Here is a 17,411-nt window from a genome sequence, read left to right on the forward strand (position 1 = left end):
TTTATGCTGCCACCCTAGCACACCACAGCATAAAAAAGGACGCTGGCAACAACAGGCTGGTAAAACATGCGCAGGAGTTTGTTGCAGACATTGAAGGACCTCAACCTCCACAGGAAGCAGAGCCGACTCTGACCCTTCTTGTAGATTGCATCAGCGTTGGCTGACCAGTCCAGTTTATTGTCCAGATACACTCCTAAGTATTTGTAGGTGTTAGCCACCTCCACACTGACCCCCTCGATGGAGACTGGTAGCAGAGGAGGCTGAGACCTCCTACAGTCCACCACCATCTCCTTGGTCTTAGTGGTGTTTAGTGCCTGCACCACTGCATAAAGTTGTCCACCAGGCTCCTGTACTCACCCTCCTGTCCATCCCTGATACATCCCACAACAGCATAGTCATCAGAGAACTTCTGGATGTGGCATGACTCTGTGTTGTAGGTGAAGTCCGATGTGGACAGGGTGAACAGGAGCGGTGAGAGCACAGTCCCCTGCGGAGCGCCGGTGCTGCACAGCACAGTCTCATAAACTGTGGCCTCTCCGTCAGGTAGTCAGTGATCCAGGATACCAGGTGGTAGTTCACACCAGTCTGCACCAGCTTGTCACTCTCAGTCGGAGGGGCTGGATGGTGTTAAAGGCACTGGATATATCAAAGAACATGATTCTCACAGCACCTTTCCCCTTGTCCACATCTTTACACACCTCTTTCCTCACAATCTTTAGTTTCATCAGCAAATTATTGTGGAGCATTCAGGGACGTAAATCTCAACTACTTCACACATTTTATTTAATGTTTGGAATGTCCTGAACATATTCCACCCCCCTTTTATTGAGACACAATCTTTAGTTTCATCAGCAAAGTATGAAACGTGTCGTATGGCCCTACCATTGAAAATAATGCATTTTCGCCTGTGTGTAGGCCTATGTTAAAGTTTTGTGGAGCATTCAGGGACGTAAATCTCAACTACTTCACACATTTTATTTAATGTTTGGAGTGTCCTAAACATATTCCACCCCACTTTTATTGAGACACAATCTTTAGTTTCTTCAGCAAAGTGTGATATGTGTCATATGGCCCTGCCATTAAAGATAGTGCATTTTCGCCTGTCTGATCGCCTATGTTTAAAGTATTCTGGAGCATTCAGGGACGCAATTCACATCTTCATCACACATTTTATTTAATGTTTGGAGTGTCCTGAACATATTCCACCCCACTTTCATTGAGACACAATCTCTAGTTTCATCAGCATAGTGTGAAATGTGTCATATGGTCCTGCAATTGAAAGTAATGCATTTTCGCCTGTGTGATCGCCTATGTTTAAAGTATTCTGGAGCATTCAATGACGCAATTCACATCTTCATCGCACATTTTATTTAATGTTTGGAGTATCCTGAACATATTCCACCCCACTTTCATTGAGACACAATCTCTAGTTTCATCAGCATAGTGTGATATGTGTCATATGGTCCTGCAATCGAAAATACTGCATTTTCGCCTGTGTGTAGGCCTATGTTTAAAGTATTCTGGAGCATTCAATGACGCAATTCACATCTTCATCACACATTTTATTTAATGTTTGGAGTGTCCTGAACATATTCCAACCCCCTTTCATTGAGACACAATCTTTAGTTTCATCAGCATAGTGTGATATGTGTCATATGGTCCTGCAATCGAAAATACTGCATTTTCGCCTGTGTGATCGCCTATGTTTAAAGTATTCTGGCGCATTCAATGACGCAATTCACATCTTCATCACACATTTTATTTAATGTTTGGAGTGTCCTGAACATATTCCACCCCCCTTTCATTGAGACACAATCTTTAGTTTCTTCAGCATAGTGTGACATGTGTCACATGGCAATACCCTGGCATTGGAGATACTCCTTTTTCACCTTTGTGATCTGTGTGTCAAGTGTTCTTTCACAGTGAATGACCAGAATAATTACTGTTAAACATATTTTACCCTTTCTTTACAGTGTACTGAACATGTTCAACCAACTTTAATGGAGGTATAATCCTTTTATCAGCAGATTGTGGTGTGTTTTACTGTTTCTTGCTATAATAATTGCAAAATGTCCTGTTTAGTCAGTGTTCCTTATATTTAAACAAGAAAATCATAATTTTTTAACATCAGTGAATCGTTTTTAACCAATTTTGATGTTCCTATGAAATTAATATTTCTGACAGTTAAAGAAACAGGGGGTAAATAAGGCGCTTTTATTTTGAAAAATCGTAACCGGAAGTTGCTCAAGCTCATTTGACTATAGTTGCTCACAGAACGCTGCTTAGCATACCTGATGTTTACTTCCGGTTTCCCGCGATAAACGGGTGAAAGGGTATCAAATTAGTAGTTCTCTAGTTTTGTGCCGTTTGGATGATCACGACAACCGCGGACTGTTCAGCTAACATCAACCGCGGACTGTTCAAGGGTGCAAAGCCAATAATTCCCCACTTTTTATTTCATGATATGTTAGAAGAGGTTCTGCTGAAAAGATCTATGCCCCATATTAGGGGAGACAATTTGTATTTTTCTCAGCCCAACAACTTCAAGGCAGCAGCTGTATTATAGTTGGGCCTATGGAGGTCAAACGGCTGTTAGGTTTATAGGTTCTGGAGGGTGCAAAGCCGATAATTCCCCACTTTTTATTTCATAATATGTTAGAAGAGGTTCTGCTGAAACGATCTATGCCCCATATTAGGGGAGACAATTTGTATTTTTCTCAGCCCAACAACTTTAATCCAGCAGCTGTATTATAGTTGGGCCTATGGAGGTCAAAAGGCTGTTCGTTTTATAGGTTCTGGAGGGTGCAAAGCCAATAATTCCCCACTTTTTATTTCATAATATGTTAGAAAGGGTTCTGCTGAAAAGATCTATGCCCCATATTAGGGGAGACAATTTGTATTTTTCTCAGCCCAACAACTTCAAGGCAGCAGCTGTATTATAGTTGGGCCTATGGAGGTCAAAAGGCTGTTCGGTTTATAGGTTCTGGAGGGTGCAAAGCCAATAATTCCCCACTTTTTATTCCATAATATGTTAGAAGAGGTTCTGCTGAAAAGATCTATGCCCCATATTAGGGGAGACAATTTGTATTTTTCTCAGCCCAACAACTTTAATCCAGCAGCTGTATTATAGTTGGGCCTATGGAGGTCAAAAGGCTGTTCGATTTATAGGTTCTGGAGGGTGCAAAGCCAATAATTCCCCACTTTTTATTTCATAATATGTTAGAAGAGGTTCTGCTGAAAAGATCTATGCCCCATATTAGGGGAGACAATTTGTATTTTTCTCAGCCAAACAACTTCAAGGCAGCAGGTGAGTTCAGTTGGGCTCCTAGGTTACTTAATCTTTAATTGTTTTAATGATATGACACTTTTTCTGTTAGATTTTGTGATACATATTGTTATACGTGCTTTAGACGTGATATGTGTTAATTGTTCGACAATTTAGCTAACGGATTATTTTATTATTATTAATTCTTTCTTGAAAACCGAAAACCTTTATTTTGAAAAATGCTAACTGTTAGCCTAAAGCGCTAGTTCCTGTTTCATTTCGGTATTTGGGCCATCTTCACGCTGCTTCATGCTTGCACCTGGAAAGCTGTAGGAAGAATGATGTCTGCTCTATAGACCTGCAAGGAAAGCAACCATAAGTATACATGAACCACGCAGATCTCAGATGTAGACTATCCGGTATATTTGTTTTGGACTGCATGAATTTGGAAGCTGTGTCTGTCAACACGCGGTAGGAGTGCAAATGTATGTGTTCCGACTGTTACTTTGTTTTCCATGTTAGCTAAATAGCTAGATAGTCAACTGACGTTGTAGGAATATAGCCTACCCTTAAAGTTAATAAACTGACAGTTTCGTAAGGTTTGTGCTAACAAACGGCGGCCAACAATCACGACAGATGCGTCAAAATATAGCAAGCAGACCGAGTGTAGCCTCTAAATGAGATGCATGTCTTCTGGATAACTAAACTTGAGGACTGCCCTTTAGACTATTCACCTTGGTTAACACAGGCGGCTATGTTAGCTTGCCGGCGCAAGTTATTCTGCTTTGTGCCTGTGGTAGGGTTAATGTACCGGCAGTCACATCTACAAGCATGTAACAGCCAAGTGTCTTCTTTATCTTAATAGTCGTTGAATGTTTCCATTGAATGTGTGGATATTGGCTACCTTGTTGTAGAATATTACAAAGTGCTACTTGATGCTGGTTATTGTACAAAGGGTAGTTTCTCAACCTCAAAAATATTTGTTGTTGCATATACAGGTATGCCGCCTGTTGTGTGGGCTGTGAGTTTTGTGAAGTACAAGTACAAAATTATTTAGAATAATAAAAATACAAATCTTTCCATCTGTAGCTCTGCTAGTCTGCAATCCAACTACCGTTTTAAATGTGAGCATCGGGTGTCTTTTACATTTTTGTGTCTGTTCTCTCAGAAGGTTGTGCCAACACCGTGCCAAATTATGGGGGTTCCCAGTGGGTTCTTAGAACTATGCCAACGACTGCCTTTTCTGTCAGCACTACGAAATGGAAGCAGATGGGGATGGAAGAACAGTGGCATCCTCACCACAAATGTCTTCCTCAGGACCTACACCTCAAAGAGATCCGTTTCCACAGCCCCCAGTCTTCATGTGGCAGACTTGACTGAAAGGGAGAAGGGAGTTGTGAACAAGCTTTTCAATGGCCTTGTGACGAGTCATAGGGCAGCACTAGCAGAGTCAATTACCCTGGTGGAGACGCAGCACCCAAGAAAGAAGGAGCTTGCTCAGGTCCTGCTGCAGAGGGTGTTGGCCTATAGGCAGGAGCAGGAGATGGCCAATGGAAACCAACCTGTGGCCTTCAGAATTGGTCAGTAGCATGCTTTTGTTGTGGTCGTAGCATTCACTCTGTGTAGCTGAGTGGCTGTTGTTTGAGATTGGAAATAGTAGGGGTGTGCAAAAAAATCGATTCACATTCGTATCACGATTCAAGTGCGTCCGATTCAGAATCGATTCATAGAATTCCAAAAATCGATTCATATAAAAAAAAAAAAAAGATTAAGATTAACGTTCTTTTTGACTTCGCAAACTGTGTAGTAGGCTAACGTTACGGTTTGAGTGATGGTGAGCGCGATACGGCGAAATGGTTGACAAAAAGCTTCTGAATAGAAAGTTTACCTTTAAAAGTTGTGTTGTGCAAAAGAAGCGAGCATCACTGTTGTCTGAAAATGTCAACAGGCAGCTGGCTGAACAGAAGTCATGGTTTAACTGCACTATAGGCTGAGTCTGAAATGTGCACTTAATAATTTTATTTTGTACCGCCCTGTTTGGCAATGTTGTTTTTCAATAAAATAAAACATTGCATAAAGCAAGCCAATCCACTTTTCCATGATAAGAGCATTAAAATAAAATTTGCGATTAATTAATCGCGATTAATTTTGAGTTAACTATGACAAAAATGCGATTAATCGCGATTAAATATTTTAATCGTTTGACAGCACTAACATTTACATACTGTGAATCAATTTTTTTTAATTGAGAATCATTTTTGAATCGAAAATCGATTTTGAATCCAAAATCGATTTTGAATTGAATGGTGAGCCTAAAAATCGGTATCAAATCGAATCGTGACATTTTCTGAATCGTGCACCTCTAGGAAATAGTGATGATGAGTTGTATATGGAGTTTTTGTGAAACTAGATTTGCATTTCATAAAGAAAATACTAGTGCTTGGCGATCAAAAAAAATATATATAAAGAAAAAGATTAGAACATTTAATGCAATTGAGTGCATACAGAGAGAGAGGCAGACAAAGGAGAAGAAAGGCAAAAAGAAACAGGAGAGAGAGGTGTGTAAAGATGGATAGATTGAGAGATGGGGAGAGAATGGGAGATAGATAAAAGAGTGAGTATGGAGTGATACTGGGAAGGTCATAGGGATATGAAAATGGAGATATAGCCTCTATATTCTATCTAAAAGCTAATGCTAGCCAGCAGTTCATTTTTGGAGAGTGTGTTTTTTTTCTAAGACTGATTAACAAATCAGCTACCCCCTGAGCCTACACCTCAGTCTCTCCTGCCTCGGATGTAACTTCAGCATCTCATCTGATCTTTCATTCCTCAAAGTGTAGCAGAGCATATAGAATGATGATTCAACTTTTTTACCTGATCTACTTCATAGATTTCCTGTTATTCAGAAATATCGGGACACCTGCCAGCCAGTAAGATAAAAGTATTTTCTCATCACTGGGGGGTGTAAATGAATATTGTGTGTGCACTGTTGTACTGCAGGGCTGTCAGGTCCTCCTGGTGCAGGTAAATCCACCTTCATCGAGGTGTTGGGTAAGATGCTGACAGCACAAGACCATAGAGTGGCTGTCCTTGCCGTGGACCCGTCCTCTTGCACAACAGGAGGTGAGCTTCCACTCTGGGGATCTAAGACATAAAGGACGAGGCACAGAATAATGTAAAATAGGTTTGATGTGCACTTAAGCTAAATCTTTTTTCTATTCACACTAGGGTCATTGATGGGGGACAAAACGCGTATGACAGAACTATCCAGAGATATGAAGGCCTTCATCCGCCCAAGCCCTACAGCCCTACACCTTGGAGGGGTCACAAGGACCACCAATGAGGCCATTGTGCTGTGTGAAGGATCAGGTTATGATGTGGTTTTAGTTGAAACAGTTGGTAAGAACACCCTCATCATTTTAAGAACACCCTCATTTTCTCACTCACACTCTCGCTTGCCCTCTGTCATATTGATGCTATATTTGTACTAGTGCACCTTTGTAAAATCCTTTTAACGCAATACATGTCTTTTCCTTTCTCCTGATACATCCTCTCTTTCCGAAAGAACTACTGTTTGTCTAACTATTTTTGGTTAGGCATAATGCACAGGTAATTGTCACAGATAATGTCCTCATTTGCAATGCAAGTGTGGCCAAAAATAATGTTAAAAATGTAACAATAGTTGAATTTTACAGTAGAGGCATGCATCCACATCACATTTGCAAATGCCAAGTGCCTCTCCTCCTTAAGGGTATGCATGAAGGACAGGGGTGAGCTAGCCACAAAAAAACAGCGCAAAGTAATATAACAGTAGTATTGGGATTGTCATGGACACATTGTTTATAACAAGCAGAGAACAGCGAAAGTTTTCAGTTAAAGCTGGGAAATACAAATGGGCGAAAAGCAAGTCAGATGTTTTTGTCTGGATGGATGATGAAGTTGAATTGTTTTTAAGACTAATGAATACCAAACACAATACTATACTATAGAGTTCCAGAAAACTATGAAACGCTACTCAACAGCTACTGTCGTCTGTTTGGTCAATAACACAGCAATTCTTAAAGCTACGGTTTCCCTGTTCACACTTAAATGCCAAACCAGCATTTTCAGATTTACACATCTGGAAGAACGGTTTTTGAAAGTCAGTTTTTGGGAGAGGAAAATGCCAAAAATGTGGAGAGAAAGATTTGAATTCACTCGTGTTGTGGACATGGTCCTCTTTTCTTTTATGCCCCGGGAGGACGGAGCTTCAAGCTCTGTCGTTTGTTCCTCTTCTTCTAAAACAATTTGGATTAGACATTTTCATCTGATCATAGAAAGGATGGGATTTGACATTTTAAGTTGTAATCTTGTATCATTAAGTGATATTTAGGTATTTCAGGAGAAAGAGCATTTTTGTCTTGGACCACCTTAGGGTTCGAATACACATAAGCGTCTTTTTACAGGCGCAGACGCTTCAGTAACGCCTTGGCAAAGTGCGGAGGCCAAAACAGACTTTTCACAGCTAATAATAATCACTCCGCGATGAAAGCGCATTGATGAAAACCGTTCATTCAAAATTCTGACGTTGGAAATGGAACTATTTTTCGTGTTTAAATGTAAATTTGTTGACTGTAGAATTGTTTTATAAAAAGACTACTCGTGGGAGTGGGGTAGGTAAGGGATACTCCCTCTCCCACTCGTATTATATTGCTTAATCATACCACATCTTCCAGCATCAAAACAGGTAATAAGTGATAAAGTAGTAAAGCCCGCCTGTTGCTTGATCTGATTGGCTGCCTGGGCCGAGTGTGACATTGATGAGCGGTGCGCTTCCCTGCCTTGCGCTGGGAAGTTGAGAATAGTTCAACATTTAAGCGCACCTAAAAAACGCTACAAAGACGCAACACGTGGTGGAGAAAGGGCGCACACGCAAAGTGCGCCGTACCATAGGAATCAATGCATTTTCTCGCGTATGTGTATTCGAACCCTTAAGCTCTTAGTGGGTTCAAAGGAACTGGTTTCACTCGTGCCCAGATCTTAGTGGTGTCCTGAATCAATTTATGATCCCCTACGTCTTGTTAGGTGAATTGTTTTTGGTTGATTTAATTTGACAAGGTACTCTGCCAAAATATATTCCCTGTTAATGTTTGCATAGCAGTTATATTTTTTTTATCAGATTGGTTTGTTTCATGCTAACTGATCAGTTATTGTTTTCTTCTGTTAAGGTGTTGGCCAATCTGAGTTTGCAGTGGCAGATATGGTTGACATGTTTGTGTTACTGATACCACCAGCAGGGGGCGATGAACTGCAGGTAAATACCTTCTCTCCCTCCTAACTGTAGACTGCAGTTTGTTAAGTGGTGTCATTTTATGGTTAAAAGTGCACAATGTGTTATTTGATGTGAAATGGGTGTTCACATTTTTTTATTTGGTCAAGAAAAGTTTGTAGTATTTTAGTAGGCTTTCATTTGAAGCGTTTTGTTCGTGAAGCATGATGAGGAAACGGAAACATTAAATGCAGTGTATCATGGAGCAGGAAGCTAATGTGACAGCAAGCCAGACCTAGGAAAATATTCTTTAATTTTTAAACTATGAAAGATTATCTGATGTTATTAGTGGGATTGACTTAACAAGTGAATGATTTATTTTTATTGGCAAAACGGATGATGTATGTCCAAATGTTATTTGCAGCAAAAGCTCTAGCCGCATAGGCAAAATATTAAACTTAAATGAAGAAATTGTGCAGCTGTGAGGCAAATATGTCTGGTTTACTTTCTAAATTAAAATATTTCTTCTGAAAGTTATCAAACCTTGAATAAGGTCATTGTTCTTGCTTTACGTCCGTTCTGATAGTTGAATGCACATTTTTGAGTGTTACTAAAACGTATACACAAGCAACATTAGTAGTAAGATATGTAATGTTATACCAGATGTACAGTTGGATAGCTCCATGTTCAGTATTATCTTTTGGGCTATTTACACCTGGCATTAAAATGCAAATGTAGTCAGGTTAAAATGATACGAGACACATTTTAAGGCCAGGTCAGCAATAAGTGCTTCTCTAAGGAGCATTATTTTGCGAGTGAGAGGACACTGAAATGGCCACTGATGCATTATGCTCGGACTTTCATGAAAGTAATATTGTGCAAATAATCACCATCCTTAGCTCTCTATTGCCATTGTTTGTGCAGCCAAGATAGAGTCCTGTCTGTCTCTCTATGATAAACCCTCCAAAACTCATGCAGTTCCTACCCTTCATTCATTCTACAGGGGATAAAGAGGGGAATTATTGAGATGGCAGACTTGGTGGTAGTGACCAAGTCTGATGGAGACCTAGTGGCTCCGGCTCGAAGGATACAAGCAGAGTACACCAGTGCCCTGAAGCTGCTGAGGAAGAAGTCCAAGTCCTCGAGACCAAAGGTTCGATTCCCTCAGACACTCATTAGATCAGATCCCTCAGACACTATTAGATCTGATCCCACAGACACTCTTTAGATCAGATCCCACAGACACTCTTTAGATCATATCCCTCAGACACTCTTTTAGATCAGATCCCTCAGACACTCTTTAGATCAGATCCCACAGACACTCTTTTAGATCAGATCCCTCAGACACTCTTTTAGATCGGATCCCACAGACACTCTTTTAGATCTGACACTCTTTTAGATCTGATCCTTCAGACACTCACTAAATGTGATCCTGTTGCATTTGTGTTTTCACCTCATAGATTGACCTCAGACCTGAACTTGGTGGGATGTTCTGTTTATTTTCACCATGACCATAGAAATAGCCATGTGGTGAAATTTGGCACATGGATAATGAGTGAAATAATCCACGAAATCTATGATTTTCATACCTTTTCAAGCATGACTTGAGCAAACACTGAAAAGTCATTAATGCATGATTTGTCAGATTTCAACACTGATTTCAGCTATGTACTTTTAAGGTCCGTGTAGCATCCAATATGGAGTTTCATCTACCCATTCATGTTGCTAAGGGGCTGCTCTTGTATGCCTGAAATAGGTTTCTTTAGGGGTTTCTAAGATGGCTAGTGAATGGTGACTTTCCTATAAATACTTGTTATTGTGCAAGAACAGATTACAGTTGAGCAAAAGCATCCACTGGTTAACATGTCATTTCATTCAAACTGGAGGAATGTGATGTGGAGAAATTGTGAGGTCAAATAGTAGTCTCATACTAGTCATCTCTATATCAGTAGGTCTTTATTCTTTTGGTTCTCTCTCTCTTGCTTCCTCACGCTCACTCCTCGCTTGACTGCATCTGTTTTGCTGTGGCAGCGAGCCAACATGGCTGTCCGGCAGAGCAGAGTGCTGTGTCATGCGTTTAGCTGATTAGAGGGCCACCCACACAGAGCACAGCCTCTGGCCCCGTCTTGGCTGAATGCTGGGCGATCCATTCCCTCTGACTGAAGGATGGTTTGTCGTCCGTATTGATTTTCACTCCTTTTCTCTCTTCCCAAACTTCCAGTCGGGAAACAGATGAAGAGGAATTATTTGGGTGGCTGTTACCTTTTAGCTTTAGGGTGAATGTTCTGGGCAGATTGAGGGAGAAGATTTATTTTAACCCGCAGCTCCATTCTTTAGTTGTTTGTAATTTATTAGCTATGCCTTTGTCCAGGTCTGGTCTAAGATATTTAAATATAAAAAAGGAACATTTAAGACTATTCACATTTCACACTCCATTTTGCCTAGGGCCTCACCTGGGTTGACACAAAAGGGATGCTTATTATTTAAAAGATATTTGTTATTTTAAGTGTATATTTGAGTTTATATTATATATCATGTTTATATTTAAAGGGTTGTGCTGATGTAAGCTTCGCTCCTTTGCACTCTTCCCTCCATTAGAGGTCATCTCTCCCCCTCACCCCTCCCTGTTCTCTCTGTGTCGCTGTGCAGGTGGTCCGCGTGTCGTCTGAAACAGGAGAGGGCGTGGTTGACCTGTGGAACACCATGCTGGCGTTCAAGGTGGCAGGTCTGCAGAGCGGAGAGCTACTGAGCCGCAGACGCAGCCAGCAGAGAGTGTGGATGTGGAGCCTGATCCAGGAGAACGCCTTGAGACACTTCCAGGAGCACCCTACCGTGCGCTCTGCGCTGCCCCAGCTGGAGCAGAGGGTGACCCGGGGGGAGATCTCACCTGGGCTGGCAGCAGACCTCCTCCTCAAGGCTTACACCTCCACCTCGTGAACAGGAGCAGGGGCCAAAAAACAATCGCTTCCCAGGAGATATGCCTCAAAAGTATAGTCAGTCTAGCGAGATCCTGGGAAGCACTAATGTGTGACTGACTGGAAGCACTCCCTGCTCCACTTGTGCAGCTTAGCTGGGTGTTGGTAAGCTCTGCCATGGGACGACAGGGAGCGCTGGAGTCGTTGGAGTGGGACTGGCATTCTCCGTGTGATGTGTGTGTGTGTGTGTGTGTGTGTGTGTGTGTGTGTGTGTGTGTGTGTGTGTGTGTGTGTCTTTGATCAAAACAAAAGGTGGAGCCATGTGTGATAACAGCTGCTCAAACTTTGGGGTGAACTGTGAGGTGAATTTCTCATCCTTGCTGATGACTATCACTGTCAGTCTGCTACACAGATTTGAAACAGTTTTTTTTTAATCATTTATACTGTAGATTTCCAGGGATCCCACTCACAAGTAAAATTTCTCTCCTGTACTGTGAATCACTTTGGATAAAAGCATTTGTTATATCAACTGTAATTCAATGTGTCGCTGTGTTGTAAGTCGTGCACCAAACACTAGGGGGCAGCAAAGTCACAGAAAAGAATGATCCTTTATGTAAAAAACGCCTCTTAGGTCACAGTCATCTTGAAAGAATCTGTTTTGCTAGAGAGAGAGAGATGTGTATGCAGGTCGGTGAAGTCCGAGGGAGGATAAGTCTCAAGGCTCTTGTCTGTTTGTGCCACGGCTCTATTGTGTCCACATGTTCTTCTGCTGGCTGTCCTGCTGCCCTGGTGTGCGTTGAATACTGTCTGCCTGTAAGTGTTAGTAGGGAAATCTATGCCCTGCCTCCCGAGACCCTAAGCTCTGAGTCCTTGTCGTTTGCTTCTGTCTACCACCGGTGGCAAAGATGCTGTCTGAATACTGATGAATTCATCAGCTTTTGACTCCCACCCCCCCACCCCCCCTTCAAGCAGTACACTAAAACTCAAACACTCACCGCAATCTCCAATTGTGGGGAGCGCACACACACACACACGCACCCACACACACACACACAGACACACACACACACACCCACCCACCCCTGCTCTCAGCATGTGCCCCACAATCATATCATCCTCCTTTTGCCCTAGTACGAGCAGAAAAGTTGTGGTTGCTTTTTAAAAGATTAGGCTCGAATCTTGGTTGTCTCAGCTGGCCACGGCCTCATATACATGTGTTTAGCATTTAGAGTGATCCGTGTTTTATAAGTGAAGCGACGTGAGGGCAAGGTCTTTCTAGATGGGGCTGGGAGGTTCTTGTGTTTGGCAGAGCAATTTCAGTGATTTCCTTCTGTTCCCTCTCCAGCAAACTGCCTTTGCTTCACACACACTCTTCACCACATTGCACAAATGGCTATGGTTCACACACACACACACACACACACGCACGCACAGGCATGCACACGCACACACAGCTTGCCTCAATATGGAACAATCACACAGAGAGCAAGTCACAGCGATAATGCAGTGTAGCGGAGGAGCAGTGGCAGAGTAATATGCAGACATACACGGCCATGAGATTCACTTTAGTCCTAAAAGCAGCATGCCAGAAGAACGTATTGATCGGAGTGTTGAGTTTTTTTTGCATGTGTGTGTTGAGTGAAATGTCACTGTAGCCCTCCCGCTTCGCCAGTGAGCTGTGTGTTCAGAAGGAGGTGGCCGGTCACGCACTGTGGCCTGACAAAGCCCCCTCTCCCTGCGGTGTTTGTTCTGCTTGTCTTCCTACACACACACACACGCGCACACACACACACACACACATACACACACACATACACACACACACACACTTTGCCTGTGACGCCTCAGTTCTCTCTCTCTATTGCTGACAGATGAGTGCAAAGCATTTCCTCCAGGGCTCTGTTTCAAGACTGGCAGCGCAGAAGTGCTCCTGTAAGTGACATGTTAATGTGAGGAGAGTGGGGAAAGATTCTCATGCAGCTGAAGAAGTCAACCTCTAGATGCCATGGACATGCTGTCGAGGTAACTCTGGCATATGCAGAGGTTTGATTGTGTAATAATTAATCATTCTACATGTGAAAATAGAAAATCCAAACAGATATATGATATGCCATTTTCCTCCTTTAAAGGGCCAGCCTAAGAGTTGAAAGAGTATAAAAGGATAATCTTGGTGGTATTAATTGAGGGTTAGAAGAGCGCAGGGGAGCTATAGTGACCTCTGGTAATGGATTTGTGCGAGTTATTATTTGTAGTTCTGGTTTGAAGATGATATCATAGGCAGTATGAATCCCACCAAGTGACTCATTGGCATCTGAGAAAGCGCTGACAGCATGCTCTTAATGAATTCCATCTGGTCTCACATTGGGATTTGATCAGGCCAAGTTGCTATTTTGGGCACTTGATAACCATTGTCCAATCAACTCGTGCAATAATAATGAGGCCTGTTTCGCTCAATCACAGACGCAGACCAGTACATGATGTCTTGCCATGTCACCCCACTGCTGCACAAATCCATTATTTTGAAAAAGCCCCCAAAGATGGCGAGTAAGCGCCCCTCAAGGCTAACAAAAGGCAACCACTTCTAATCCTGGCTCTAATTGCCCTGGCTCTGCCCACCTAACTGAATTCAGCTGCACAGTGTCCTCAGGGCCGGAATTCTTTCCTATGAGGTCTGTGGCAACATCTTGCTGACATAGATAGAATGTCAGCTTGAAAACAAAGGAGCACAGAGAGAAGCAGGTCGGTCAGAGAGGTGGATGCTCCAGGTCCTGCAGTCTTCATGTCCTCTGGATTATAGCAGCAATAAGGAGTCCAAAACATCCTTGCAAACACCACTAACAGAGTTGGCAATAACCAGTAACACAGTTGGCAGAGATGAGCGATAGCTAGCTTGCCAACTGTCATATTTGGCGATGTGCTGTTGTAAAATGTAGCATTGAAGCAGGTTTCCGACCCAGATCACAAAACTAGAGTGTGAATAGCCTGGGTGGCTATAGTGTGAACCAGTGTGTGTGTGTGCGTGTGTGTGGGGGGGGGGTTATCCTGTTGTATCCTGTTGTTCCTCATATGCCTGTATGCCATCATAGTGAGTTTGAGGATGTTTTAAAACAATTACTTACTTCTAAAACACCTAAAAAACCTGTATAGCATTATATTATGTATCATACAATGTAAAAGAAGATATATTGGATACAGAAGTAAAGCTTTATTCAAATGAAAATGTATTGACAAAACTTACCAAAAAAAGGCCCATCAGACACATAGATACCTAGGGTGGATATATTTGATTGTTACATATTGCTCTTAAGGTATGTACCAAAATTAATTTGCTAAACATTGTGATCAATGTCATGTCTACATTTATCAAGGTGAAAAATGTGCACCCAATATCATGAATGCCTTAGTGTCCTACTTGGCTGTTCATGCTAAGTATTAGTCTCTGGTTCATTCATACATTGTTGCTCTGCTGAGGCTATCTGCAGCACAGTCTCATGGGGGCAGGTGTGACTTAGTCATTGTGGGATGATAAATACGCCACGAGCAACTTAGTGGATGGAAGCAATCTTTCTAATAACCTGTCCCTAACTTTCAAAATCACTGGCCATGCTTAAGGTTAGTGTTCTCCATATTTATCTGTAATAATAGGTGTATAATATGATCCAACTGTGTGCTTGCACAGTGCTGTACTCAAGGCTCAGGAATGATTTCAGCTGTTCAGGCTTTCATAGGCTTCAGTTGAAGATGCTGCCTATGACTGGAGCATCAACAGAGTAAAGTAACAAGTATCTGGATATAGCTGTCCTGTGCTTTTAAGTAAAGTAACAAGTATCTGGATAAAGCTGTCCTGTGCTTTAAAGTAAAGTAACAAGTATCTGGATATAGCTGTCCTGTGCCCCAAAGAAAAAGAAGGAGCAGAACAGTCGTCCTACCACAGGTCAGGCTCGGCATAAACTGTACCTTACTGATGTTACACAACTTTGCAGAACAGTTGTCTGTTGTCTTTACTCCATTGCTAAAATAATTAGCATTATCATTATTCAACTTGGTGAATTAAATAACACAAAGGTAAGCTGTTTCGGTTAGGTTTGTCATGAGCTATTAGAGGTTGGAGTTATCTGCTGTTTGACCTTAAATACGTCACAAATAATCCATGGATACATGGAGCAGGTGTTGAATGAAAGAGCATACATCCAGACTGCTTTAGGGGCTTGGTTAAATGGCAGTGGTGTCAAGGCACCCCCTCCATCAGGAGAGGACAGAAGGTGATGGCGTCACTGAAAAATTGAACTGTTTTGTTTTGCATACTTGTATGAGTGTAAGTGAGTGAATAAGGAGGTTGGAATTCTCATCATACTCAGTCTGGGTTACAGTTAATTGTATTTGTTTGTAGAAAAATAAAATTTGAGCATAAGATTATTTGATGTGCAATTGTATGTAACCCATGCTGCGGGGAAAGAGCAGTTTGAACATGCAGGCTGATAGGGGCTTCATCACTATGGCCTTATTAATTGCGACTTTTATTATGAGAGCTTTTGAAAGCCCACATTTGAAGTTCCAATCTCGTTTTTTTTTAATGGAGGATTTATTAATATCAAAATTACTCATTTCAGTTCATGAAATTGTCAAGCTTTCCTGAATCACTCGACAAACAAATAGTAGCAAAGAGTACTTTATTATGATATAACGATTCAGATTTTGCTGATATTGTGAGTAACCATTGTACAGTGAAGTTAATAACTTAACTAAACACTAATAACTGATTTAAGTATTACATTCACAGATCCACCATTTGAAAAATAAGTGATGTTAAGTGAAGGGCATCTGACAATCTATCACTTCCTGTTTAAGACAGGAATCTAGACTTGAACAAGCAGACCCTGCTGGATTGCAGTACCTGGACTGAAAGCACATGGCCTGACTGATCTCTCTGACAGGTGTGGGTGTGTGCATGTAGGTCATGACTGCAGACGGGGGCTGGAGAGTGTAAGCACTGAGGAGAGGCCAGTGTTGTCACGCCAGGCTGACATGTCTGGGAGCAGTGCCAGGGCTCAGCCGGAGCCCCCATTGGTTTGTTGCTGGACAAGTGGAGAGAGAGGGCACTCCTACTGGTCTGGGCAGATGGGTAAACTTGTGCTGACCACACGGCACCACTGGTCGGCATGTGCGCCAACAACCTAGCCCACAGTGATTCTGGCATGTTACCATAGAGACAGGTGTTTTCCATTTTCCCATTCAAGCTTTTAAAAATGTATTCTGTATTTGGTGTGTGCATGTAAGCAAGAGAGTGCAAATATTAAAATAAACCACTTAGAGTTTCCCTTTTATATGCCATAGGTGGGGATCAGTGGCATGTCCTATTAGAATGACTCCAGGGCCCAGTGCAGTGAATAAAATTACCTTTTTTTGCCAACGTAAGAAAACTCCCTTATATATGTGAATGGAAAGTCACAAGACATTTATTTTATAAACAGCTTTATTTAAAGTTTTTTGTACAATCCCGAATGCCTTTATTTGGTTTTTAGTTGCCCTCTGATTAATTCAGGCTCAATGTGATTGCTTCACGTGTCTGCAGCTGTATACACGGACAATCATCTGTATAATAAACATGCTAGTGTGTGTCTCATCCCTCTATGAATCCATTCATTGATCTAGCGTGTGCAGTCTGGAGTGGATCTACTGAGTAGACAGATGGAGGTCCATCTCATCCACCTCCATGATGTATTCACCACATAAAGGGCAGGAAGCTCTCGTCTGTCCATTCTCAGCACTTCTTTTTCTTGTATCTTTTTGTGTATCAGTTCAAAACAAATGTTGTTACGGTCTGTGCTACATGTTTCTATTAGTGACTTCGGGTGTCAGATTTCACTTTAGGGTCATTCTGTGTCAGTTCATCAGATAATTTAAAGTAACAGTTTCTACAGGACTTACCTCATTAACAATTTTCAAGTGTAATTCTTCCCTAGGTAAAGATCATGTAAACACA

The 17,411-nt window shown here is 41.8% G+C and overlaps 1 protein-coding gene across 3 annotated transcripts; it reads left to right on the plus strand.

The window, feature by feature from the left end:
- Window positions 1-3,559: 3,559 nt before the first annotated feature.
- mmaa (metabolism of cobalamin associated A) lies at window positions 3,560-11,963 on the plus strand. 3 transcript variants are annotated; one of them, XM_080838063.1, is made up of 7 exons: window positions 3,560-3,750; window positions 4,434-4,845; window positions 6,266-6,388; window positions 6,494-6,664; window positions 8,473-8,558; window positions 9,517-9,666; window positions 11,163-11,963. In XM_080838063.1, the coding sequence occupies exons 2-7, from the start codon at window positions 4,461-4,463 to the stop codon at window positions 11,448-11,450; spliced, it is 1,203 nt and encodes a 400-aa protein (XP_080694189.1). In that variant the 5' UTR covers window positions 3,560-3,750; window positions 4,434-4,460; the 3' UTR covers window positions 11,451-11,963. The 3 variants fall into 3 exon arrangements, with proteins under 3 accessions (XP_080694189.1, XP_080694190.1, XP_080694191.1); XM_080838064.1 differs by having other exon boundaries at window positions 3,560-3,736; XM_080838065.1 differs by having other exon boundaries at window positions 3,588-3,644.
- The last annotated feature ends 5,448 nt before the right edge of the window (window positions 11,964-17,411 follow it).

This window comes from Sprattus sprattus, assembly GCF_963457725.1.
Source record: "Sprattus sprattus genome assembly, chromosome: 4".
Taxonomy (NCBI): domain Eukaryota; kingdom Metazoa; phylum Chordata; class Actinopteri; order Clupeiformes; family Clupeidae; genus Sprattus; species Sprattus sprattus.